Source organism: Asparagus officinalis, chromosome 2 (assembly GCF_001876935.1).
Source record: "Asparagus officinalis chromosome 2, Aspof.V1, whole genome shotgun sequence".
Classification (NCBI taxonomy): Eukaryota; Viridiplantae; Streptophyta; class Magnoliopsida; order Asparagales; family Asparagaceae; genus Asparagus; species Asparagus officinalis.
This window is the reverse complement of record NC_033795.1, coordinates 47,571,242-47,598,018: the sequence shown is the minus strand read 5'-3', so window position 1 is coordinate 47,598,018 and position 26,777 is coordinate 47,571,242. Positions and strand designations below refer to the sequence as shown.

General features: G+C 38.3%; 2 protein-coding genes across 2 annotated transcripts in view; one reads left to right on the top strand and one right to left on the bottom strand.

Moving 5' to 3' along the window:
* Nucleotides 1–992, top strand: part of LOC109831149 — an 18,986-nt gene extending 17,994 nt beyond the window's left edge. Inside the window, exon 5 of the mRNA XM_020398488.1 lies at nucleotides 6–992. Within this exon, the coding sequence (XP_020254077.1) occupies nucleotides 6–734 (729 nt within the window). The 3' untranslated portion in view covers nucleotides 735–992. The remainder of the gene's footprint in view (nucleotides 1–5) is intronic.
* On the bottom strand, nucleotides 3,523–5,009 carry LOC109829521. Its single transcript, XM_020396613.1, has 2 exons — nucleotides 4,810–5,009; nucleotides 3,523–3,716 (listed from the first exon to the last, which is right to left on the bottom strand). The coding sequence occupies exons 1-2, from the start codon at nucleotides 4,988–4,990 to the stop codon at nucleotides 3,541–3,543; spliced, it is 357 nt and encodes a 118-aa protein (XP_020252202.1). The 5' UTR covers nucleotides 4,991–5,009; the 3' UTR covers nucleotides 3,523–3,540.

The following is a 26,777-nucleotide window of genomic DNA, read 5'->3' as shown; positions in this document are numbered from 1 at the left end:
CTGGCGGCAACCCCTTCTCCTTCCTCCGCCCTCAACCCTCCTCCTCCTCCCCCTCCGATTCCCCCTCATTCCGCTCCGATTATGGCGCAACGCAGAAAAAGAAAGTCGCTGCGTCTTCTTCCTCGGCCTCGAATAGTAACTTTGAGGGTTTCAAGAGGAGGAAGTCGGTGGCATCGCGATCGATGCGTAGGGTTTCGGATGCAACAACCACGGTTGAAATTCCGAGGAAGAAGAGCTTCTGGTCTTTCCTTAATTTCTCCTCTTACTCGTCCTCCTCATCCTCCTCGAGCAGCAGAGACCTGATGCAACAGCAGCGAAAAGAGAGTACCAGCGATCGTGTTCAAACCAAAATAGGAAAGGCTGAGGTTGCTGCAGAGAGCTCCTCTTCGTTTGGAAGAAAGGTTGCAAGATCGCGGTCGGTCGGATGCGGAAGCCGAAGCTTCTCTGGCGATTTCTTGGAGAGGATCTCGACTGGGTTTGGGGATTGCACTCTCAGGAGAGTGGAATCGCACCGCGAGCGCATCAAGGGCAGCGGCAAGAAGCTTAGTGGTAATGACGTGCAGAGGGTTAAGGAGAGGGTGGGCTGTGCCAGAATTTTCATCGGCGGCGGCTATGATTTCGATAGTGAAGTTGGGTCGAACACGGGGAGGGCATCAGCATCAGCATCAGCGATTGCTGGAGGGAGGAATCGCCAGTTGGGGGTTGGCATTTGCGGGCCCAATGGGATCATTTAAGCCGGCAAAATCCTCATCTTCTTCCTCCAAATCTTATGCTTCCAGTAAGGCCAGTGCTAGTACTGATGCCGCCACTGCGGTTGGCAATGGCAGAAAGAATGGAGAGGTTGGTGCCAATCCATCCTTGCTTACTGTGGGAAGATAGCTAGTGAAGTTAAATTAGGATTTGTTTTTGGTTACTTGTTTCATAGTTATGAACAGATGCTGGGTATGTTTCTTGATCTGAATTAGTCCTGAATGTGATTATTTCTTTGCCCATTTGTTTATTTTTTTCAAAGATATAATATTCGTATCTTCTCATCTTCTTGGATCGCATTATTATTGAGATGCTTGGGTATGTTTTTTCCCCCTCACATCTGAAATAGGCACGAGTTTGGTACTTTCCTTGCCAATTTCTTTTAGAGGAGTTTTGCTACACGAACGCAAAATATGAGTCCAATAAAGAGGATAAGTGAGGTATCACCCTTCTATTGAATAATGAGTTGGTCATCGTTAATGATGGTCAACTCATTATCCAATAGGAGGGGAACACCTCCCCCTATTGGTTCTATAGTTTAGGTAATGACCAACTCATTATCCAATAGGAGGATAACACCTCACTTGTCCTCCTTATTGGTCTCATATTTTGGGTCCCTGTAGCAAAACTCTTCTTTTAATTCTCTCTTCTCTTCATAATATTACCTTTGTTTCTCCGTGACTGACCCTTAATGTGGAGTAGAGATGGAGAAGGACTATGACTAGTGTTTTTGAGGTTGGTTGGGTTCAATTTTTTCCCTTTTCTTTTCTTCATGTTTGTATTTTATTGGATTTCATATTAATTGAGCAAATAATTTTTGCATCCATGTCATTTGACCCCACGTAGTGGAAGGATTGATATCATGATCCATATCGAAATACGAGAGATTGTCTCTCATCCTTTTCTTCCAGATTGAAGACAAAAAAAAATAAGCGTTTTTTTCGATATTAATCACGGAAATCCTTCATATTTTGAATTTAGTCCCCCAAATCCTTAAGTATTTTGATATTAGTCCTTCAAATCTTCGTATCTTAAAATTTATCTCCCAGATCTTTTTAAGTATTTTGAAATTAGTCCCTCTCATTAGCAACAGATTAGATATGTTGGGAACAAATTTTAAAATATTTTGATAGATTGGGGGATTAATTTCACTATATGAAGATTTGGGTGACACTTTCAAAACAGTTAAAGATTTAAATACCAATTTCATGATATTAAGATTTGGGCGACTAATTTCAAAATGTGAATGATATGGTGAAGTAATATCCAAAAGCCCTAATATTCCTCTTTTCATGCCCCTAGATTCTCTTTTTCTCTGTGATAAAGCGAAGCCAACTAGTATGTAGCCTTTTCTCCTCATTGCCATAACCTTTTAGTTTTCTTCTAGTGTAATGATGAGCTATCCAATTTACTAGATAAACTAGCGAGTTCGTTGTGAACATCATATACATTTGTTATAAAATGAATGTGATTCTCTTTAAATAACTACACATAACTTGATTTAATTTGAATGTAATCACTTTAAATAACTACGGAATGCAATACCAAATTAAAGTTGCTAGGCAAAGGAACACAGCAACAAAAGTAAGAAGCTACGCATCTTTGTTAGTGAACATAAGTCATAGTCTGATCTTGAATCAGGAACAGTCAATTTTCAAACTTCATTTTAATAATGAGTCAGAGCTCGGCGGAACCTACGCGGCGAATGACGATAAAACGTCCTCTCTTTATCCTCGTAGATACATATAAGAAGAAAGTCCCTTACCTCTATACTTCAGAAACCTTTTTTCTTTGGGGAAAAAAATGCTTCCGGCCTACAAAACCCAAGAAAACGTGCTCCCCATTAAAACTTTGTCAACAGGTATTTTGCTTCCAAAAATAAAGATTTTGTTTTCTAAGTCCCAAAAACATAGAACCCAAGAGATTAAAATATGTGAAGACAATAATACCCTTCTCTCTCTCTCTCTCTCTCTCTCTCTCTTTCTCTCTCTTTTTATCATGATGTACTGAGATGATAGTTGAAATGATTGATGAGAATTTTTTTATTATTTTCGTTATTGATGAGGGGAACTAACTATTTGTATTGGGATTGTTAAAGTTATGAGTTAATTGTTAAAGTTACGAGTTAATTGTTAATGTTACGGGTCAATTGTTAAGGTCATGGATCCCTTCTCTCTCTCTCTCTCTCTCTCTATCATGATGTTATTGTGATGATGTTGAAATGATTGAAGGGGATTGTTATTTTATTATTTTTATTTTTTATTATTTTTATTGTTGATGAGGAAACTAATTATTTTTGTTTGTATTAAGAGATTATTAATGTTACGGGTTTAATTGTTAAGGTTACGGATTTAATTGTTAAAGTTACGGGTTTGTTGTTAAGGTTGTGAATAATTTGTTAAGGTTACGGGTCAGTTGTTAAGGTTATGGTTGGTTGTGAAGGTTACGGGTTGGTTGTTAATATTACGAGTTTGTTATGTAGGTTAACTTCACAACCAAAACGTAACATTCAGAACCAACGCATATCCTTAAAAACAAACCCGTAACCTTAACAACCAACCCGTAACCTTCATAATCAACCATTATCCTTAACAACGAATATTCTAAAAATATTATGGCTATAGGGGTTTGAACCCCTAACCTCTTGTCCAAACTTCCAAACTTTACCACTAGGCCAAGTGACCCAAACTATTCATTACACTCAATATATATATATATATATATATACATATATATATATATATATATATATCAATCAGAAAAGGTACAAAATGGAAGGACCACAAATCTTTAAAGAAAAGAAACTAGATCATGCGTGAATATGTTTATAGTGTTAAGAAACTTGTCACAAACCTGCCTCCACTTTTCAGCAACCATTCGACCAAGAACACCTGGTCCTACAATCAGCAAGTCGCTCTCTCCTGTGACGCCAGGGTTTGGACTTTTCAATTCTGCATCAAATGTACCTGCATATGACATAGTATCATTTTAATCCTCTTGCAAATAATCAATTGAAGAGGGTCATGTTCCAGATTAAAATTAAAAAGAAAAAAATTACACAGTTTGCAGAGCAATTAAATTCTATTAGAAGGACAAAAAATCTATTTCACATGCATGCTACTTTATACTCATGGGTTCTTTTCTATATTGTATGACTTTAATCCTATGAATTTAGATTTTCTGTTATGTCCTCCTTTCAACTTAGGTGGAATATAATATTGCTTTCTCTCGGAATCTTTAAAAGTTCCACATAAATGGAGTTCTTTGTTAGCAAAGGATATGCTTGTGAAGTGGTGTCGCTCACAGGAGTTAAACAGAATTATTGCACTCTGCAAAGTAATGCTTTACGGTTAGATTTCCTTATTGACACCCAATCAAACTTTGATGGTTCTCCAACAATATTCAGTTTAGGCAATTAAAAATATTATCAATGTTGTTGCTCACAATTAAGTAGACCACCAAAAACTAGAGAAAATACATGTAAAACAATATTAATAATAAGTCCACCAGTAAGTAAACACCTAGCACCAACTGGACAAATCTAATATTCTCCTTTACAAGATCCAATCAAGGGATTACATTCTTTGTTCTTTTCCTCTTCCACTTTCTACTTCTTCTTTTTTCCCCTCGTGAAAAATGGAAATTAAGATAGAGAAAAACCAGGAAAAAAAAAACTCGAGAGTAAGTGATATCGAAGGCAATAAAACTGATTCATCATTAATTGACATTCCCCACAATGCATCATCCTCTCAAGGATAAAGCGACAGAGAGTCGACGGAGACGGTTGTTGTTATGTTATTCCAGAGAGGGGCTGCAACTAAAAATTTCAGGATAAAATTTTGCTGTTCCCATAATCCAACGACCCACAAATGGGCGTTCACACAAAATCCTAATCTCTAACACAACCCCACAAAGCCCAAGGCGGGGTTCCCCCAAAATCCAATCTTTAACATGCCCAAGTTCCCAAAATCCAACCTTTGGCCAAAATTCCTCCTAAATAATCAACCACCACATGAAAAATCGTCAAATTGGAGATAAAAAAAAAAGCGGGGCGCTGACCTTTGAGGGAGGGAGAGGAGGAGGAGGGCAGCACCATCGAGGCGAGGCCACGTTGACGCAGCGTCGATCGGAAGCCAACGGGGCCCTTTTCGAAGAATGGAAGGGATCGAGGGTTTCTTGGAGACTGAAGAGAGGGGGAGTGGAAGGGTCTAGGGATTGGTGAGGAGATTACGACTACCATCGAGAGGGATGTGGACGAATGCGGGCGGTTTGAAGATAAAACGGGGATATTTGTACTTGGAATATTTGCACATTGGTACGTACAATGTTATTAAATTAAATTTAAGGGGCGATGGTTGAGACCCACCACCATATCTCATATATCGGTGTCATGCATAATAACCTGTTATAACAAAGTTATCCTTTACTAGTTATAGGTTAAGCACAAATTTAAGAAATTTCTAAGTTAGATCATATCTCCAAGCAAGTGACCATCACAGTGCATGATCTAACAAAATAACTTCTAAGGATATATATAACAATTATATAAATAATACCCAAATTATGTGCAACAATTAAATTTATTAACATTACAATATTATTACATAATATGTATTGGATGTTCAAGGGCAAATTATTATTACTACTAGTATTTAGACCCGTGCAAAGCACGGTTCCTAAAAGATTTTTTGCAAATATTGAACATGTTATCAAAATAAAGCATTCTGCTTTAGATATGAAGTATAGTGGTGGAACTAAACCGAATAATTAATAAATAGTTTGATTATTATTTGTCCAGATATTCGATCGAGTTCGATTCGATAACTACTTCAATTAGTATTTAAGGCTAGGGTGTAAATATGGGCCTGAATTTTAGGCCGGTGTAGGGATTTTCATGTTTCTTCAATTAAAGATCAATTAGTGGATTCAATTAAAGATCAAATAACTACTCAAAACTGAAACAAAAATAGCACAATAAGGTCAATTATTTCAATGCATAAAAGTGTGAAAATATTTATCTAAAAATTAAATTTGAAAAGTGAAATAAAGTTACCGTTTCATAACTGTGATGAACTGAATTGACCCTCCGATACGATCCTATCCATCATCATCTCTGACGTAATCAATCTCCAATCTCTAACCCACAAACAAACAAAACCCATTAAAACTTAGCAACCAAATCTTCATTAAAAAAGCAAAAAAGATTACCTAAATCAAATTTAAACATAAGGATTAGGGATATGATCAGAGTCAGGCACTATTAAGATTAAATATATCAAATTTAATCATTATAAATAGAAATTATAATCTTTACCATGCTAAAAGAAGTAACTAAATAATCCAAAAACCAACAATCTGAGGCGCAAAAAAATAAAATTTAGATCAAATTCATCACCATGATATATATATATATATATATATCAATTAATTCCTCTAGAAACATTGATATTAAAATATAAGTTTTTAAAGGATTTTTCATGTTGCTATGCTGTCATATTCTACTTTTATGTTTTGACACCTCCCACCCCTTCGAAGACTGAACCTCACACATTCAAGTTGAAATGGGAGGAGAGCATCTCATAAAGTCTTAGGCAGTTTCTCCAACAATTCATCATCCTGCTCATCAGTATAGCATCCCTAACTAAAAGGTTCCCACTGATCTCAGAAGCATTCTTGAAACCTTTTGGCCACAGACAGCATCCTGGGAGGTATATCTTGTAGCTAAACCCCCGATATCATCCTCAAGCATCTCAACAGCAGTTCATGATCCTTAATATTGCAGGCCATCGTCATTCGGATGCCTTGGCTCTCAATTTCTCGAAATGGGACAGCTTGAAATAATCAAGAAGAGAAAAGATGAGACCTTTCTTAAACCCTAATTTAACGCAAAAAAGCAAAGGTAGGGAGAGACCGAAGAGAGACATGCTTCAATTCTCTAAAGCACTCGAGTCCTCCAGGGAAAGTGAAACCATTTAGAGGTTGAGGAGTGACGGAGAATTCAGTAGGAGAACAGATCTCGATGACGATGAGGAAGCGAACTGCCACCGCCGGCGGAGGAGGATGAGGAGGATTGGAGTTGTTTATGGGATCAGGATCCTCTTTGGACGATGAGAGGGTAGGGCTGGGGATCTTATGATAGCGGAAGAGGCGCCATGGGTCATCGTTGGAGCGCTCGGTCGCTCGCTTGTGCTTCTCGAGGGTGGCGAGGCGGTTGGCCTCAGCTCTCTGACAATGCTCCTCCGTGATTTCCATGAGCGTTCATCGATCTCAATTTTTGATTTTTTTTTATTTTTTGAATCTTTATCTGAAGAAATATGGAGAGAGAAAGAGAGAGAATGGTGGAGAGTGTAAAAAAAGTATACGGTTAAAGAACGCTAACAGTGGTGGCCTTGAATGACGATTTTCAAGGAGAAAATGTGGGAAGTTTTTTTTAAAGGAGATCGTGGGTTGTAAACAGTGGGAAGTTTGGTGAAAGAGTAGCGACGTGGATTGGAATTTTTTAAAAAAATCTGATTGGTCCACCTGAGATTTACTGTTCATCATGACTTTTTGTTGTTCTCCTTTAGTTTATAAGAAGTATATATATATATGCATTTCTTTACTTTAGGAGAAGCAAGATTATGGAGGCTTAAATTAAAGAGCCATTGATGCAAAGAGCTAATATATGAAATAGTACTCACATCTTGATAAGCTCTTGCTTAAGCTGTATCATGCATCTGTCAATTTCTTAACATCCTCCAAAGTTAAGCTCACTCTGCATAGCTTCGTTAGCATTATTTCCGGCCTCTAAGCTTGCTGCTCAACATTGAGGAGCCAAGTATCCACTTGTTTCAATAATTCCTCTTGAGTTTTTTCTTTTTCCTTCTAAAGTGCAAGCAAGGCCCTGTCTTTTCTTTTATCTAGGATCAGATCCTTCGCTCGATCGCTATAAAAGCTTGTTGGTCGAGATTTTAAGTGAATAAAAATAAATTCTAATACTGGCCGAGCTTTCGGCGTTGAGTCTTGAGAGAGAGGATCGCCTCGATCGACGTCGGTGATCTTTGGTTTCTTCACGAAAATGTTACCCATCGGAACCGAAGTTTTGTTTGTGGCGAATAGACCCCATATAGTATCGGCCCAAGTGTAAATACGCTCTCTTAGTATATAGATAGAAAAAATTATATTATTTTAAAAATTTTAATTATTATTTTAGGTATGTACAAAGGGGACGACTACTAAGTAGTCTTAAAAATTAACATATTAAGCTAGTTTGATTCCCATTCAGAAAGGATTCGAACATCATGCAAATTTTATCATGTACATTTAATAATGTTCTCAACAAGACATACAATGCCTACTTTGAATTTAATGAGCTGATTAGTCTAGCTCATGATAAGGTTTGAACTTACCAGCTCACAATATCATGTGTGTGTTTGTGTACACTTAAAAAAAAGGAGAATTCGTAATCTGTTTATGGATTTTGATAATGCCCCTTATTATTTAACTAGAGGATAAACACAAACACATTATTGGTGAGAGTAAGCTAGAAAATAACAAGATAGTATAAACTTAACAATTCATCTAATCTTTTTAAAATTACTGGATCCAAGCAATGATTAAATCATATAAAAACATCTAAATCCACGATCATGTATTTTTTTGACCTTATGAAAGTGGTGTTTAGGGAGTATATAATATTGTAATTTTTTTATATATGGTTCAGAGCATCCCACATGTAGGATATTATTATATGATTTATTGTAGGATATTTTTATATGATTTATCATCCACATATAAAAGAGACATTCCAAGTCAAATAAGGAGAAAAAGCTCCCTCTTTCTACATGCCCCCTTCAGAGCTCCCCCCCTCTGCCCCTCCCACCCAAACCACCCCCCGTGTTCTCCTCCTTCTATTATGCCCTCCCTCTTTCATTCCTTCTTCTCTCCCTTCTACATACCCTTTAATTTTAGACTAACCTTTCTCTAACATTCCCTCACTAAACTCATCATCCCTTATTGAATACCACCACATTCCATCTATCCCAACCCACCCTCAATTCCTTCATTTAACCAACCAACCATGGATGAGGCTACTAAATCCCTCATAAACAAACTCAAAGCCATATCTACCACTGGTCTCCCAAGAAAGTAGAGTCATTGTAATGGATGAGCATATCAAAGACTCCTTCGACCCAAAATAACCCCTTTTTATTGTTCTCACTGATAAAAACTATAAAATTAGCAACAACAAAAAACATCTTCGATCTGTAAGGTCCTAAAGATCAAGTATCTATCTTTGCAGCCTTCCCAAATGTGGGCCTAGCCTATTTCAAAATCAAAGGTATGCTAAGATCAATCACAAAAAAAGTCCTTGGTCATATCGAAGTGATGTTATCCTAACCTCTAAGGGAGAAAGAAACATGAAAGTTGAAAAAAACATGTTCAAAACCTCTCCTGTATGGATCCAATTCCACAAAATCTCCCTTGCTCTTCAAGCTCCACAATTAGGCACAAACTTGGATCTCTCATAGGAAAGTTCCTCGAAGATGGAAACCCCTTCCCACACTAGCCATGGTGAAGATTTCTTTGAGTAAAATTAAGATTCTTTTCAACTAACCATTGAGATTAGTTGTCCTTATACTCCTAAATTGGAAGAATTCAAAATTAAAGTGAATTGTGAGAGACTTCTTTGTTGTGCATTTTTGTGGTCACATGGGTCATACTTTGCAAAGTTGTGATGCCAGAATTAAAGTTGGAAAGACTCTTGATGAGATTCCCTCCTTTGATCTCAGATCGCAGTTCTCTTGTCTCCTTGGTCTTAAATTCTCTAATAATTTGAAAACCTCACATAAACTCCCGAATTTTTTAATTAAATATTTTATTTAACTGAGGGGATCTTTATAAAATATATAATTATTTCTGATAAATTTCACTAAAGTACATCTTTATTAAAATGAGATTCATGAAAAATTAATCATGAAATGGACCAAATAGTAAAGGAGATTTGCATATGTAATCTTAAAGATTATAAGGTAAAATAAATAGTAATAGGGTTATTTTGCAAATAGGTACATAGCCTATATTCATCCCAGAGTGAGAGGATTTGCAGTGGGAAAAAAATGATCTTCTTATCAGGTGAGGGTTTTTCCAACTTCTTCTTTTTAATTATTATTATTATTTTTGATTATCTTCCTGTTTGATATCATTTGGATCTATTAAAACCCCTAGAAATCATGCTAAAACTCTTGCAGCTTTTGTGATGTTTTCCCTAATGTGCCGGAGTAGATTTGATGAGATCCAATAGGATTTACCAAAACACAATCATTATATCTATAGGTCTTCACGCAAACCCTAGTTCTCTTTGTTTTCTCAATGTTTGACCTTATAAATATGGCAGAAATGTGTTAAAAACATGTATATTTGATTTCTATCATAGCTTATAAGAGTAAGAGTCATAAGAAGATTTGAGGCAAAACGATGAAGGAACGAGAAAAATTAGATAAAAAGACTAATAGTAAAGAAGAATCAAGTCGTCTAGTAGGTGACATTAAACGTCTGATTTGTGTTCAGACATTTGATTCTCTACCATCAGATATCTACACATAGCTTTAAACATTTTGGTATGGAATAGCAAACACAAGAGTCAAATGAAAATAGTACTATGACACTCAGCCTCCAAAATGAAATACATCTCTAAAGACTAAAAACAAATAATAAACTACTATTGAGAACTAACTAATATATATATATGTGTGTGTGTGTGTGTGTGTATATATATATATATATATATATATATATTATTATATATATAATAATATATATATATAAAATAAAACAAATACTAACACAATAAATAAAATATATATATATTAATATATATATATATTTATATATACTATGTAATGTATATGTATATGTAATATGTATGATGTTATATATATATATATAAACACATAATATTATTTATATATTATATATATATTATATATTATATATTATATATATATATATATATATAATATATATATATAATTACATATAATAGATACATACATATATATTAATATATAATAATTATATATATATATATGATAAAAAACAAATATATAATCAACTGCAGCTCTCGGAAGCTAAATCAGTGCTGGAAATATAGAAACAACGAGCGTCAAATTGCTAGTGAGGACATCTCCACCTCCCCCAGGGGGAAGGGGTTTGGTGTATAAAAATATAGGTTATAGCATATATAGATATATAAATCATATGCACTGAACTAAGAGGAATTAAGATTTAGAAATTCACAACATGAGAATAAGTACGTCGAGTGAAATAATCCAAACACGGAAACCCTCATATATACCATGTATGTCAAATTGTGGATCGTTAAATATGTACTATAAAATCCTATGAATAATAATGATTAACAAAAGAACAAATACATCATCAACATCTTATCCAAATTAGGTCATAAATATCGTATCATAGTGTCACACACTACCCTCGGGTAGGTGGCATGGAAACAAGTGTACAATCCTGTGTAAGCCTCGTCAAAGTATTCACTGTCTTATAAGAATGTCAATTGTTGGCCTACTTTCATAATTAATACTCATCTGAGCTCTAGGCTTCCTAAATATGTAAAATGTAGTCGTCCATAATATCATGCGGCTCACGGACGTACACACCCGGAGTGTAGTCACCCGCTATAAAAAACGGTGCACGAACCTACACACTCAACCACCAAAACAATGATGTATCACGGAGTGCAGTCGACTGCATTCTCATTGCGGTGCACAAACTAACGCAATTAGAGTGTAGTCAACCACATTCTCATTATGGTGCACGGACTAACGCACTCGACCATCCACAACTATCGTAAACCAAAACACGTCACCCCCTATCCTGACAAATGCAAACCATTAGACTACGCGTATCAATAGGCTCGTGCGTGCTCAAATCTAGTACGTGTCCTCTCATGGTCTCGCACGTATGTCGACGTGTGACTCGCACTTTGTGTTTGTGACTAAACACGTATGGAAAGAATCAACATATGCAATGTAGCCTAAATCAGTCGGCCGACAAATCTCATCGGTCGACTGGTTTCTTTGATCAGTCGACCGGCCAGAGAGATATTTTGCATCCTGAAGACCAGTTCGGTCGAGTGATTCTCTTGATTAGTCGATGTATGCTGGTAACGAAACAAAGTTATATGTTTTATTTACATATTCATAAAAGTCGAAATCTTTTTGAAACTAACCAATGTGTTAAATATTGTTTAGGGTATTTAGGGTAGTTCGGTCGAGTAATTCTCTTGATCAGTCGATGGATGCTGGTAACGAAACAAAGTTACATGTTTTATTTACAAATTCATCAAAGTCGAAATCTTTTTGAAAGTAACCAATGTGTTAAATATTGTTTAGGGTATTTAGGGTTTACTTTACTATACTAAACCATAAATATAAAATTAAGGGGGGGGTCCATCACGGTCTCATTGTAGTATACTGACTAACGCACTCGAAGTGTAGTCCATCCGCGGTCTCATTGTGGGTACCAACTAACCCCGCTCAAACATTCACAACTATAATAAACTATGATAACCATTACTCATAACGATGCTCACTATTTGGCTACTCCAAATGATGGATTCATGTGTAGACACACTTAGTACATGTACTCCTCAAAATATGCATAAATATCAGCTCACGACTTGTACTACACGCTCGTAAACCGAACTCACATGTAAAAAGATCAAAACTCGGGCCTGATCAGTCGACCGACAAGGGCTTCAGTCGACTAATCGGCTACATGCACAAGGCCGAAGCATGTCCGTCAGTCGACTGACGTTTATGGTTAGTCGACTGACCTGACCGAAACTGCCAGGTTTTGGGTTTTGTTTATTTTCATTCAAAATTTGGTTTTTTAATATATTTGATTAAAAACTCATGTAGATTCATAAATTTAGGGTTTAACATTTCAATTAACTAAACTCTTGTTCAATTTAATTAATTAGGATGTTTAAACTAATTTAAAATGAAAATAACAAGTTAAGTACAACTCTAATAATCATGATCATCTACACTCAACATACAGATTTATTTTACTGTTCATATCAGTGATTTAAAATTTAACATCATAGATTAGGCTCTAACACATTAGATTAATCCTAAACATCGGATTAATCTCAATTATCACATAAATACTTAATTTTTAATTAAGAAGAGATTTGGAAGGAGGTGATCTTGCCTTTCACCACGTGCAAATCCCTCTGAAACAAGCAGGAATCAATCCCTCGTCACCAAACATCACAAATCTTGTCCTTCTCTTAGTGTTCGCTTCACAAAGCTCTCCTGAAATCTCAATTTAGGGTTAGGATTTTGAGAGAGAAGAAGATAGGCTGCTCGGGTTTAGAAAAGCAAATGAAAAGATGAAATTTTCGTGACAAAAATGTATATATATATTGGTACAAACCCGGACTCAAACAACCCAAACCAAAACCCAAAAGATTCTGGAAAATAGTTCGTCAGTCGACTGATGCCTGCCATCAGTCGACTGATTGAAATTACCCTAGAGGGGGATGAATAGGGTATATGCTAATCTAATATGATATTAATGTCAAATTAAAACTTATTAAAAGTATCCTAGAAAATATGATATACAACAAGATATATGAGTAAGGATATGCAATTAAACTAAGGATAATATAAACATGAGACAATATAAATGAGCACAATAGGCGATATAAGATGAACACAACAATAAGAGCGCCAATGACAAACAAAAACACACAATATGATCATGGAGTTCGGTTATCCTTGACCTACATCTCTGCTCCTCACTCACGAGGAGAATCTCCACTATTACAATTAGTTTTCAACATTCACCGAAAACGTTTCCACAATCGGTTTTCTAGCTCACCAAAAACTCTTACAACTCTCAGACTTATAATCATACAATACACCCTCTAAGTGTTGGCCTCTTACGTGTTACCTTCCTCAAGTGCTTGGATTTACCACATCTCTCTAAGCTTTACTACCGATGCCACTCCTCTTAGAATTGACCATGTATCTCACCACACACTCCTCTCAGTATCCTTGTGTATTACAATGCGTTCACTCAACAATTAGGCACATATACAAAAGGGTTGTTCTCTAAACAAGATGAGAACACAATTAATCTCACTCTCAACGTTATAACCTCACAACCCCAATATACTATGTATGAAATACTTAAGCTCAAGTGGGTGTGTGTAAACAATGAGCAATAAGCAAAACTAAATTCAATATGAAATCTAGCTTAATGAAATGATTAATCAATAAATAAATATATAAATCTATAAATTAAGTTTAGAGAAAACTTCTCTAAAAATAAGAGTGAGAGAGTATGAAATTGAAGCCCAAACACGAAATAGATGATCTCTTCCTCTTATGACAACTTATTCAAATAAACTCTTGTAAAAACACACTTAAACAAACTAAAAACCTTGTAAAACTTGTATTAAAACTTTCTTACGTATCCTCAGAAGCCCCAAGGAACCAGCAAAAACTACTAAAAACATTAAAAATAACAAAACCTAGAAAATAGTCATATTATAAGTCGACTTATGACATGTATGAGTCGACTTATATAGTATAAGTAGACTTGTTATATTATGAGTCGACTCAGCAGATTAAAAACACCATCTGTGTAACACTTTATAAGTCGACTTGGTACTGTAGCAAGTCGACTTAAAACGTGCACAAGACCTAATATGAACAGTAAAAATCAACTTGAAACCTCTTTAAAAATATAAAATAAATTTCAAAAATTGTAAAACATGGAAATGTATATAATTATGAAAATGAACATGTTACGAAAAAAAATTCAAATTGCAATTCCCATTTGTGAAATCTATTTATTTTGCAAAATAGTCCAAAACACGAAGTTTCAACAATACATGATTTTGACACAATGTTTTCAAACAGGTTTGAAACTTCTCTTAAGTGGATTAATAGAATTTATAAAAGATGTAAAATAGTATAATCAAGTCTTTAATCCATAGGTATATTTTTTGCAAACTTACAAAAGTACGAAAAACAAAGGACATGATTTCATTGATTTGAATATGTTAAAGCTTGATTTTAATAAAATTATTTCAAGCACGTATAAGCATGAAACAATTATGTGTTTATATAACTATATCCATTTATTTCATATTTATGTGGCTAAAACTTGAAAGCAAATAAAACAAAAACGATGTGAGTGTGTATAATATTGAGCTTGATTTGCACACAAGTATAAACTCCTAAAAACTAAAACACTATACCAAAGCTAATGATCTCTCATTGAAGCTCAATCTTGGTTGCGAATGAAGCTTGATCTAGAATCTTTGACTTGAATGTATTCTCTTCATTTTGGTATTCCTTCCAACCTCCTTTGAATGTGATCGTTTACACTAAATTCCATCCAACCTCTAACAAGAGGTTATTTGTGTAGTTTTACCTAACAAAAAAATGTAAACCCTCGACAACATGACATGAGGAATTGTTTGTTAATCATCAAAACTAGATTAGATATATAGTCTCATAAACATGAGACCTAACAATCTCTCCCTTCTTGATGATGACAAACAATCTACACAAATAAATATAAAATATGCATGATATCAAATGAATGTACAAATTATGATCCACATACATGAAAAGAACTAAATACTTACTCACAAACCACTTATTCTCCCCCTTTGTCAACATCAAAATAGAAAAAATAAAAATAAAGAGAGCAAAAGCTCCCCCTATCAATAAGCATAGGTGAGTAAAAAATAAATATAGAAAAAAGCACCCCCTATCAAAATGCCTAAGAGCATATATATAAAAATTATAAAGCAATATTAGGTAAGCAAACATACATAGATATATAAAAGCATAAAAGACAACTCATATTTGAAGAGACCAAGGGAAACACATATATGTATATAACATTAAGAAAGGTGTTTAAAGGTCTCAAACATAAATATATCAAACAAAACTCTTCAAAAATGAAATTAAAAGATTTAAAAAATCAAAGATCAAACGTTTAATCAATAAATCCAAAAATTCATAAGTTATCGAACATAAATCATGATTGATTGAGAGCACACATAGATATATTATTGTGAAAATGGCGTCTCAATGCACAAACAAAATCAACATATAGATTTATCTATATATATATAGATCATGAAATAAAAAATGAAAGATATTTTTAAATGAAAACAAGTCATGAAAGTTACAAAATTTATGAATAAAAATCATAAGTGTCCATGAATCCATGAAATTCAAATGAAAGTCAAAAGAAAGGTCAACAATCTTGAAATCATAAATTAGTCGACTTATGATTATAGGCGTCAAAAATTACCTATAGGGTATCACATATAAGCTCAAGTTACAAGGAAGGCGATAAACATCATCATCTGAGTTACGGAGAATCACTCGATGCCAAAGGACGACTAAGGAGCCAAATAAACAATGGGAATCACAATCCGATGACCCCTACAAACTGAGGGTCGACATCTTAATCAACCAGATGATATGACACCTCCTGTGTTGACTCAAAAGGCGGTCGATGTCTCAACCAGACCAGATGACACCTCCATGTTGACTCGAAAGGCTTTAGCGGTCGACTCGAAGTCCGAAACAAGACTCGAGATGAGATCTCCTTCGTGTCGACTCGAAAGCCGTCGGCAATCGACTCAAAGTCTGAGACGAGACTCGAGACGAGATCTCCTTCATGTCGACTTGAAAGGCGTTGGCAGTCGACTCAAAGTCTAAGCCGAGACCCGAGATGAGACCTATTTTGTGTCGAATCGAAAGGCATTGGCGTCAACTCGAAGACATGAGACGAGATCTCCTTCGCATCAACTCGAAAGGCATTGACAGTCGACTCAAAGTCCTAGATGAAATCCCTTTGTGTTGACTTGAGAGGCGGTAATAGCTGACTTGAAATTCGAGACAAGATGATAGTTCGAAGTCAAGACGAGATAAGTGTCAACTAGATGAAGATGACAATTCCTATGTCGACTCGAATGGCAAATTGAGAAGACACCTCATGTATCGACTTGAAGGCCAATAGAAGTCAACATCTCGAGATGATACCTGAGACGAGACTCCCTCCATGATGACTTGAAAGGCGGCTTTGTCCGAGACACTAGCAAGTGTCTCGGTAGAAGACCAACCTCCAAAGCCAAGTCTCTTCATGCCGACTCGAAAGGTGGTGTCGGTCGACACGCTTTGAGTCGACTCGAAAGCTTCCTATCTCGTCAAACGACTCCCAGTATTGCAAGGAACTAAAGAGAAGATTCAACGATCTTTGCGATGCTTTGACAAAGTTAATAAATCTCTTCAACTCAAAAAATCAACTAAGGAATGCCTAAGAAGTGCATCACACAACTTTCAAAGCACAAAACGTGTCTCAGAAACTATGAGAAGACTCATAGTTTTCGAGACAGTTTTGCCTGTCTCGGAAGCTATGAAGGCAAATCATAGTTTCCAAAACACTTGCGGCTATCTTAGAAGCTATGAAGGCAAACTGTAGTTTCCAAAACACTTGCGACTGTCTCGAAACTAGAGTGGACTTAGTGATGGTTTTCTTGAGTTTTGAGCGATCCACGTGGCTTCATAACTGTCCTGGACAATCCATAATCATGGGGGATACGTTACAAGCGAAAATCACGCCAATAACTACTAAAATAATGGCATTAAAGCATAGTGGGAATGGTTGCAAAATGGACAGGAACGAACCCTGTTTCTGAAACAGCCGCAACTATCTCGGAAATAGGGATTTTGTCGATTTGTTTTATTTCAACTTCAAACTTCAGTTACAGTTCTTATGAGTTATAAATACCTTCCTCGGACCATTACTGAGGGAGGATGAGGTATTATTAATCATAATAGAATAGAAATTTAAGCATTCTAAGAAAGTGAGAGAGAGAGAGAGAGTCTTCATCTCGTGCAAGCCTTTCAGAGCTCTTATGATTTCTTGAGATCTAACTTTGACCTAATCTCGAGAAGAGTATTTTATCCTACTTTGCTAAGATATTCACTGCTGTCTTTGTTTCTAAAACGAAACATTGACCTTAAGTCTTCTTCACGGTTTAACTTGGATCTTTGATTTGGTTGTCCATGGGCTATCGCACCCCTGGCATAGGCAAAGATCCCACGCAAACAGCGAACGATAAACGTTCCTGCGTGTGTTTCTAGGAAGTTGTTCGTTTGTAATGAGAAGTCTTATAAAAAGATTTTTTTCTCAGAATTCATTGTATTTGATAAATTAATTGTAATGAAATGAATAAACTAATTTCTGATGCAAACAAGCTAGCGACCATAGTGGGAGCCAACGGTCTCGCTGCTGAGACCGTCGTGTCGCAACCGATCAAGATCCTTATTAAATCCACGGTTGAGTATGAATTTGACCAAACAAAGTTTGAGGAGTATCTGTCATCCTCATCCTAAAGATCTTCCTCATCTCACAAATGCAGGAAGATTTTATCTTCGAAGAAGGTTTTCCAGTCTTTAACTCCAATGAAGGCTACGGGTGAAGACTCTCTCCCGATTGTTGTTGAGACAACCCATCACAATGCTTCTCTGATAATCAACAAGGCCGGGACCTCTGCTTACAAGGACTCCTCTCTAGTTAAGGAGTCATTGAGTCAAAGCTCACCAGCACTGATGAAGAGGTCTCGTCAGAGACAACATCAACGCCACGCTTGTCAAATGGATAAAGCCTTAGAACATGTCAACGGAGTTTGCTACTATGCGGATCTAGAGTCGAGCAAACAATAAGTGGTCCAGTTGCCTCAATGACAAACCACTCATATTTTTTCTAAGTTAACAATGGAGGAATGAGTTCTTGTCAAAAGAGCTCGTTCGACTCTTAAAGAGCGTATTCAAAAGTGTCGTGTAAACACCACTCGTGCTCGTGCCCTTTTGCAGCAATCATAAGAAGGGAAGAAGGAAATGGTGTCCAAAGAATCATAGAGAATTTGAAAAATTTGGATCCCAAAATTTCAACTTACATGAGAATCAGAATTGTAGAATACTTACTTAAACCGAGACACTTGCGAGTATCTCGGACAAAGGGACCTTATCTGAGACACCAACAGCTATCTCGGCAAAGGGAGCCATATCTGAGACACACATAAGTATCTCGGACAAAGACCATCCCCCAAGGGCTCTCTTTCAACTCCGTCGACGTCTACTCCTCGCTCGTCTGCTACAACCACATCTACTACTCCACCAATGAAACCTTGGGTCAGTCCTGACCTGTTAAAGTTTAGAATTACAATGGCAGATCGCCTTGGTCCTTCGCACGAGGATCGAGGTAAAGCTCTAGTCAAAGAACCCTTGAGTCTGGTGAATAAATCCCAAGTGACTTCTCATGTAGGGGGTGGCTCACATCCTCCCACCAAGTCTAAGTAATCCTAGGAGGAGAAAATTCTAATTTCCACACGCTTGGGAGTTTGCATCGGAACACAGAAGCTCGTTAAAACTCCGCACCCGCAAGGGGGTAGTTCTAATCGTGTGAATCCTGATATGACCTTGGATCACTCAAAGGTGATGGCAAGTCATCTTAAGAATGTCAACAATGCTCAACAACACCAACAGTTGATAGTTTACTCCGATTATCATACTAACGAGTTGTACTATCAGACTGGAAGTAAGAATAAGTCTTGGAAGAGGACTGTTCGAGAAACAAGCCCTCATTGTGCATGTGAGAGGCTCATCAAAGCAGTGTTATTTAAATATAGCTGCTCCAAAGCCTCACCAGCAAGATTCTCTATATTCCAAAGACTTTCTACTGAAATGTTAAAGCCCAAGCTGAGGCATTTCCGCAAGAGAAGATCTGCCGTTCAAGATGATGATCTTCTAGAGGTCACCATTAATATGACAGATAGAGCAAAATAACATACAACCAATTCTGACCCTGATTTTTCTCCATGAGGAAGAGTTGATCAGGGGCTCTCTCATAGAATGTCACGGCTACAGCTAAGGACCACTAGATGTAGAGATTACAGAAGAATGCACAAAGGGTTATCATCAGATGAGGGGCTCTCAGATACTTGTTTTGCAGTTACATCTAACGATATAATGTCCAGTGTAGGATAGGCTAGAGAAGTATTCACAATAACACCTGATCAATTAGCTCAAATGCTGCAAGAAGCTCTGGCTAAGTATCAAGAAGAAATCAGAGATAAGATGATAATGGAGATGGAGTTGACTATGCAACAGATGAGAGAGTTGCAAACTCAACAACCTCGTTAGTTGCCTGAGTAAAGTCAGAGGGCTGAGTCTAGCCAGCATAATATTGCTCCGGTTCGAACGAATACAGTCGACAGTGATTCAGAGGTAGATGAGTACATCTTGGCCGATCCTTCTCCTAATGACAATAACACTAGGGGTGGTCTAGTTGAACATCCTCAACATCCCCCGAAGAAAAGTATGGGAGAGGACAAGAAAATGAAATAGCTAGAGAACAAAGTCAACGCTTTGATGTCGGCTCAAGAAGTAAAGAAGATGGGTATTCCATGCACATATCCGAGGGAGTGGGAGTCAATTCCATACCCGCCAAAATTCAGTTTAATTAACTTTACTCCATTTCACGGGAAAGGTTCACCCACTCAACACTTAATTTACTTCAAGTCTCATTTGGGTATGATCTCTGGAAATGAATCTTTGATGGTCTGGTCTTGGTACCCTTCGCGGGGCGAATTTCGTTTGTACAGACGTCTCAAGCTTAGAAGCATTAACAGTTGGGATGATATAGAAAGCTTATTCCTCACTAATTTTTTTGATGACGACATGGAAGTGTCAATTGGAACTTTGCTGGATGAGAAACAAAAAGATAGAGAGTCAGTTGACAACTTCGTCAAACGTTACATGAATAAAATGATGAACTGTCGAGACCTAGTCATGGAGGAGTTCATTCTCCAAACGTGTCATAATAATCTCTCCTAGAAGCCATGGACAGTATCAGAAGAGACTAGTACCATACACTGCACCTAACGACGAAGTTCTTTGGGTCCATCAAGATCTGCTTGGAGATGAACAATGGGAAGGATCCTCTTCTAAAAAGAAGGCCAAGAACAAAGGCAAATATTGTTATCCTACTACTACAATCCCTGAGAAAGATGATGAAAGTGTCCCTACTTTTCCACTTTCTGAAGAGGAACACGAAGTCTTTGCTACCAAGAGTGGTAATGAATATTGGTACAAATATCCTGAAGCTTCTGATCCGAATGCCAAAATGTTGGCTGAACTGGGGATGGTTACAACTCCACCTACACTTGTTTAAAAATCCCAACAGCAGCCAATTTCCAAATAAAAGGAGAAATGGCCTCAGTACAAAGAGGTTCAAGTTTCGAAGCAGTCTTATTTCAATCGACCGATTAGAAGAGATAACCTAGAAAGTTCAAATAACCCGTATTGCTTTGATGTCATGGCTCAATTGGCCAACATCCTAGTGAGGATCACTTTATATGAGCTGTTGCGCCTCTCGAAAGACATCCGGGAAGCTCTATACAAATCCTTGGCCGATTCTGATGTGTTTCTCACTCAAATTAAGCCAACCCCTGAGGAGCTGGGGTCATCAGTTCAACACTACAACCTCGGGGCCACACAATTCCCTTGCATTACTTTTACTAAAGAAGATATGCAAGTGAGGAATTCAAAACATGACAGGTGTTTGTATTTCACCGGATACATTATCTCCAGCGTTGTTAACCGGATCCAAGTCGACCCGGGTTCCGCTGTTAGTATCATGCTACTCCGATTGATGTATCATCTCGGAATTCCCGCCAGCAAATTGACTTCCACAAGCACTATAATCTATAAATTCAATACCAGTGGATCTAGGCCGCTGGGAAAAATCCGAGTGAAATGTCAGCTTGGAGATCTGATGTCCGAGGTCACAAGCTATGTGATTGATGCCGAAACTTCGGTCGCCTTGCATGAAAAAAAAGCACATCCAGGACTCCTTCGGAACAACCCTTGTCCTACCTACAAAGGCAAGGGGTGGAAAAGAAATAATCTTTGGTAAATAGGAGTCATTCCTGCCCCTCGATATCTTCTTAGAAATCAATACTGATGATAAAGGGCCTAGATGATATTTCTTCAGATATAGTTCCCAAGCACGTTACTATATGAAGAAGCAAGGATACAACCTCATGCTCGGTGACGGTCTTCATTTTGGTCAAGGTATCCGGGTTCTACCCAGTCCCGCCTATGTACCAAGAGGGAAGCCTGACAATTATTATGAATATAAGAAAGGTCTAGGTTATGTTTCGTTAACCTATGATGAATGTTGTTGGTAAGTCATCAACCAATCATCCAATCTGAGTAAAGACGGATATTCATCAGGTTTTACAGATTAGGATTCTGATGTTAGTCTTGGAGAAATGTTCAAAGGCCTAATGATGAACATGGCTACGGTTGATCCTGCCACAACGGAAGAAGATGATCAAATGCCAACTTAGGAAGACCCTTGGATCCATCACTTGAATATGTAATATAATGATCGATTCGAACAAAGGGGACCTCCCACCGAAGACAAAGTGATCCAAGTGAACATAAGCGACAAAGTCAATCCAAAACCCATATTCATCAGCGATGGTCTTCCACCAGATGAGAAAGAAGAGTTAATTTCCCTCATTAGGGAATATATTAACATTTTCACCTAAAATTATAAGGACATGCCAGGACTTGACCCAAATGTCGTAATGTATTGCCTCAACATCAAACCGTATGTCAAACCTATCAAACAACAGTAGAGATGATTTCATCTGCAGATCAGGAGGCCATTAAGGCGGAAGTCAAAAAATTAATCGATTCAGGCTTTATCAGGGAAAAACAACATTCTGAATGGCTAGCAAATATTGTTCCGGTTCTTAAGAAGAATGGAAAAATCAGGATTTGCATCGACTTCAGAGACTTGAACACCACTTGCCCAAAGGATGATTGCCCTCTTCCGATCACAGATGTCATCATTGACAACACATGTAGATTCGAGACGATGTCCTTTATGGATGGATTTTTGGGTTATAACCAAATCAAGATGTACCCTGACGATGAAAACATACCGCATTCAGAACGTCCCTCGGCATATTCTGCTACACTATCATGCCCTTCGGCTCGAAGAACGTAGGCATCACATACCAATGTGCAATGATGAAGATTTTCTAGGAACACCTACGAAAGACCATTGAGTGTTATGTTGATGATTTGGTCATGAAAAGTCACAGCAAAGACGACCATATTAAAGATCTGAAGATGATGTTCGATCTCATGCGGAGTCACCAATTCAAGATGAACCCTACTAAATTCTTCCTAGGGATGTCTACCGATAAATTCTTTAGGTTCGTCATTACCACAAGGGGTATCCATATTGATCCCAAAAAAGTAAAGGTAATACACGAACTACAATCCCCAAAGAACCACAAAGAACTCAGGGGATTGCAAGGATTATTAGCTTATATTCGTCAGTTCATCTCGAACCTCTCTAGAAAATGCCAACCGTTCTCCAAGATCGTAAAGAAAGGTGTATCATTTATTTGGGATGATGCTTGTCAGAAAGCATTTGAAGACATTAAACTATATCTGGTGAATCCTCCTATTCTCATTGCACCAAAATCTGGTAAACTGTTTCTGATTTATGTCAAAGTGACAAACCACTCATTAAGTGTTTTACTTTCACAAGATGATGATAATGATCACGAATAGGTAGTGTATTATCTGAGTCGTACTTTAGTAGGGGCTGAATCTCGATATCCTATGATCGAGAAGGAGTGCCTCGCTTTGGTGTTCGCTATCCAAAAAATATGACATTACCTGTTTGAATAGATGATCTATGTCATTTCCAATGTCAACCTAATCTGGGTATTCATGACTCAACTTGTTTTAATGAATTAGAGGTAAACGAGATGAGTCCTACTCCTATCTCAGTATGACCTTGTCGGTGCGTAAAAGATTGACTTCCTGCATAAGGGGGCCTGTTTGTATTTATAAGAGTGGCTTATTACAAACTAATGGTCAATGTTTTACAATAGAGGAGGAGGGGGCCTGTTTGTATTTATAAGAGTGGCTTATTACAAACTAATGGTCAATGTTTTACAATAGAGGAGGAGGGGGTGACCCTCCTTGTTTAACGTGGACTTATTACAAACTAATGGTCAATGTTTTACAATAGAGGAGGAGGGGGTGACCCTCCTTGTTTAACGTGGATTCGTTGGAAGCGATAGGATGCCTTCCTTGATGCTTGTGTCGAGTTTGCTTCCCTTGGACGATCCTACTAAAGTTGCAATTGGAGCTTTAGTGCGCAATAGAGACTCCGAAGCGATTGAGTTTAACTATACCCGAGCTTGAAAAGCTACGAGCCTAGAGACAGCTATGATGCAAGAGTTTGCAAAGAGCTGACGAGTCTCAAATTTGAGAGTTCAGATTGAGTCTGCTTTAACAATCCAAGCAAGGAGCTAGAAATGTTCTACCAAGCAAGTGAGCCAAATGAATGTCTCTGTTTGAAGATCCTTAAGCATCAAAATTTTCAGCCTCAATCAAATGCCAAGCCTTCTTCACGTTGGCTGAAGGAGGCTATAAATAGGCAAGAGATGACATGGGTCATCCCTTGATTTGTGGGATATGACCACTAATTGGTGAGGGGCACCATGTCCTCCCCTAGTTGTGGGATATGACCACTATAGGGGTGATGAGAGTCATGTCTCATCATTACCCAGGACGTGGGAAGTGGGTAGGCCCACTCCCACAAGCAAGCAGCCCGCTTGCATTACTCAGGCGAGGCTGGCAAAGCTACGAGTGAGCTTTGTGAGCTATCTGAATGCTCACGCGAGCTTGGCAAATAGGTAGGATCAGATGGTAGGCCCCTCCAACGTATGAGCTAGCGTTTGCTAGCAAGCGGAGTTCGTGCGGGCGAACTTCCTCCAGGCTTGCTTGACTCGTACGGGCGAGCGAAGCATTCAGGCGAGGCTGAACTCGTACTAGTGAGCTTAATGATTTGATGAGCTTGATTCATGTGGGCGAGTTAAGCTAACAGGCGATGCTTGATCTCTATGGGTGAGCTTAATAAATAGGCAAGATCGAGCTCTGTGGGCGAGCTTAATAGTACAAGGAGAGGATGAATTCTACGGACGAACTCAACAATTAGGAGTGGTTGAGCTCTACGTGTGAGCTTAATAAATAGGAGAGATTGAGCTCTGTGGGCGAGCTCGATGAGAAGGTGAGGTTGAGCTCTATGGGTGGGCTCAACAAACAAGCAATGTTGAGCTCTACGGGCGAGCTTAATGAACATGGGAGATCGAGCTCTGTGGGCGAGCTCAATAAACAGGCAAAGTCGAGCTCTATGGGTGAGCTCAACAAACATGCGGGGTTAAACCCTACGGGCAAGCTCAACAAACAGGAGATGTTTGGCTCGTTCTAGCGAGCATAACGTGTTGGCGAGCTCGCTCATGCTTACAGGCAAGCTTTCCTGGGCTCGCTGAATGCAGACGAGCCCAAACTATTAGTAGGCAGGGCCAGACACTTAGGCACTTTTCACTGCCTACAAGACCCCCTTTAAAGTTTTCAGACCTAAATCAAGTTAAATGTGGTCTGGAATACTTTAAATGAAGAGGATCCCCATTCATTGGCTTGGGCTAATTTGAGCCCTTGGGTTGAGTTGGGTTGAGCTCTTCACGCGAGCTTAATGAAGTGCTGGCGAGCTCAAGTCTTCAAGCGAGCTTAAGACATTGTCAGGCAAGCTCCAAGTTTATGGGTGAGGCTCAAACTCATGAGGGTGAGCCATGTGTTTGCTCACGGTCTCTAATGTTGTCGGCTAATGTGACGCCTCGTCTTCATGCACTTGATCTCTACCGTCGATTCGTCGTGAGATCGTGGCCCGAACCGCAAAATCTAGGTTGTTCATTTTAGAATTCCAAATGTCCTGGCACTCTCGTGATCGTTCGATACGAACTGTTGAATCAAACTGTTGCAAGTGATCTGAGCCGCTCGCTTTTCAGAGCTGGCGAATCTCAATCGTTAAGACTCTACCTATATAGAGTGTTCGTCTCCCTCATCGGGCGATCGTTGTACTATCGACCTCTTTGCTCAAGTTTTTTGAAGAAACTCAAAAACTCTCTTCCCTATTTCTCTTCAAACTCGTCATGGCCCTAAGAGTGAAGGTGTCTGCTTCGAGGGGGAAGAAGGAAGTTTCTTCCTCCTCCGCCGTCGCCGCCGACAACATTTCCGCTGCCGCCCTTGGCGTAGCTCAAACACACCACAGTAAGTCTAGGGAACTGATCATGAAGAAGTCAAACAAACTCTTGTTCATCTTCAAGCGAGGCTCTGCTATTCTGGTGAGATTGCCTATTTAGGCGAGCTTTTGCCTTCATCAAGCGAGCTCTGCTTGATCGGTGAGCTTCTATTTCATCCTTGTCAGGTGAGCTCTGCTTGATCGGTGAGCTGTTGCCTTGTTAGGCGAGCTTTGGTATCTTGCATGATGGGGCTCACCTACACTTTGTAGGTAGCCTGTCCTCAAGACTTAGAAAATTCTTGACCTTTTGGGTCAAAAATTTCTAACTTCTTTTCTGTTGTATTGTGCAGTTTGAGAGGAGGCCCCGATTATTAGGCCCTGTAACATGAGATCATTCGGTAAGAGGCCCCTCTTCGCAGAAGAAGCGGATTAATGTGGGGATCTCTCTCATAAAAGGAGGTCGGCGAGGTCCAGGCCTACAAAACCTGAGACTGTTATAATCTTAGATGATGAGTCAGGGGAGCCCGTTCCTAGTTTTCCTAACTCAGCCAACATCGGTGGCCATGGGTGGAGGCTACCTGTTGACGAAGATGGGCCTCTCCCCAAAGTGCAGCCTATCGCCATAATGGCCCTCGGCCAAGACTCTGCTTCCCTGGATGCCGACTCCGTACAAGGTCTCATCCAACACTTGGAGAATGCTATAAAACAAGCAATTTCCATTGTCAGCATTGGGCGGGCTCCTTTCTTTTACTTTGTTTCCTTCATAGCGGACAGCCTGAAAGACATCTAGCATATGTGCGGCATTG

Excerpts from the sequence above, each read along its gene's own strand:
- LOC109829521 (XM_020396613.1), bottom strand. The coding sequence starts at position 4,990 with ATGGTAGTCGTAATCTCCTCACCAATCCCTAGACCCTTCCACTCCCCC. Across the intron at positions 3,717-4,809 it reads CTCCTCTCCCTCCCTCAAAG|GTACATTTGATGCAGAATTG; the intron begins GTCAGCGCCCCG and ends TGTCATATGCAG.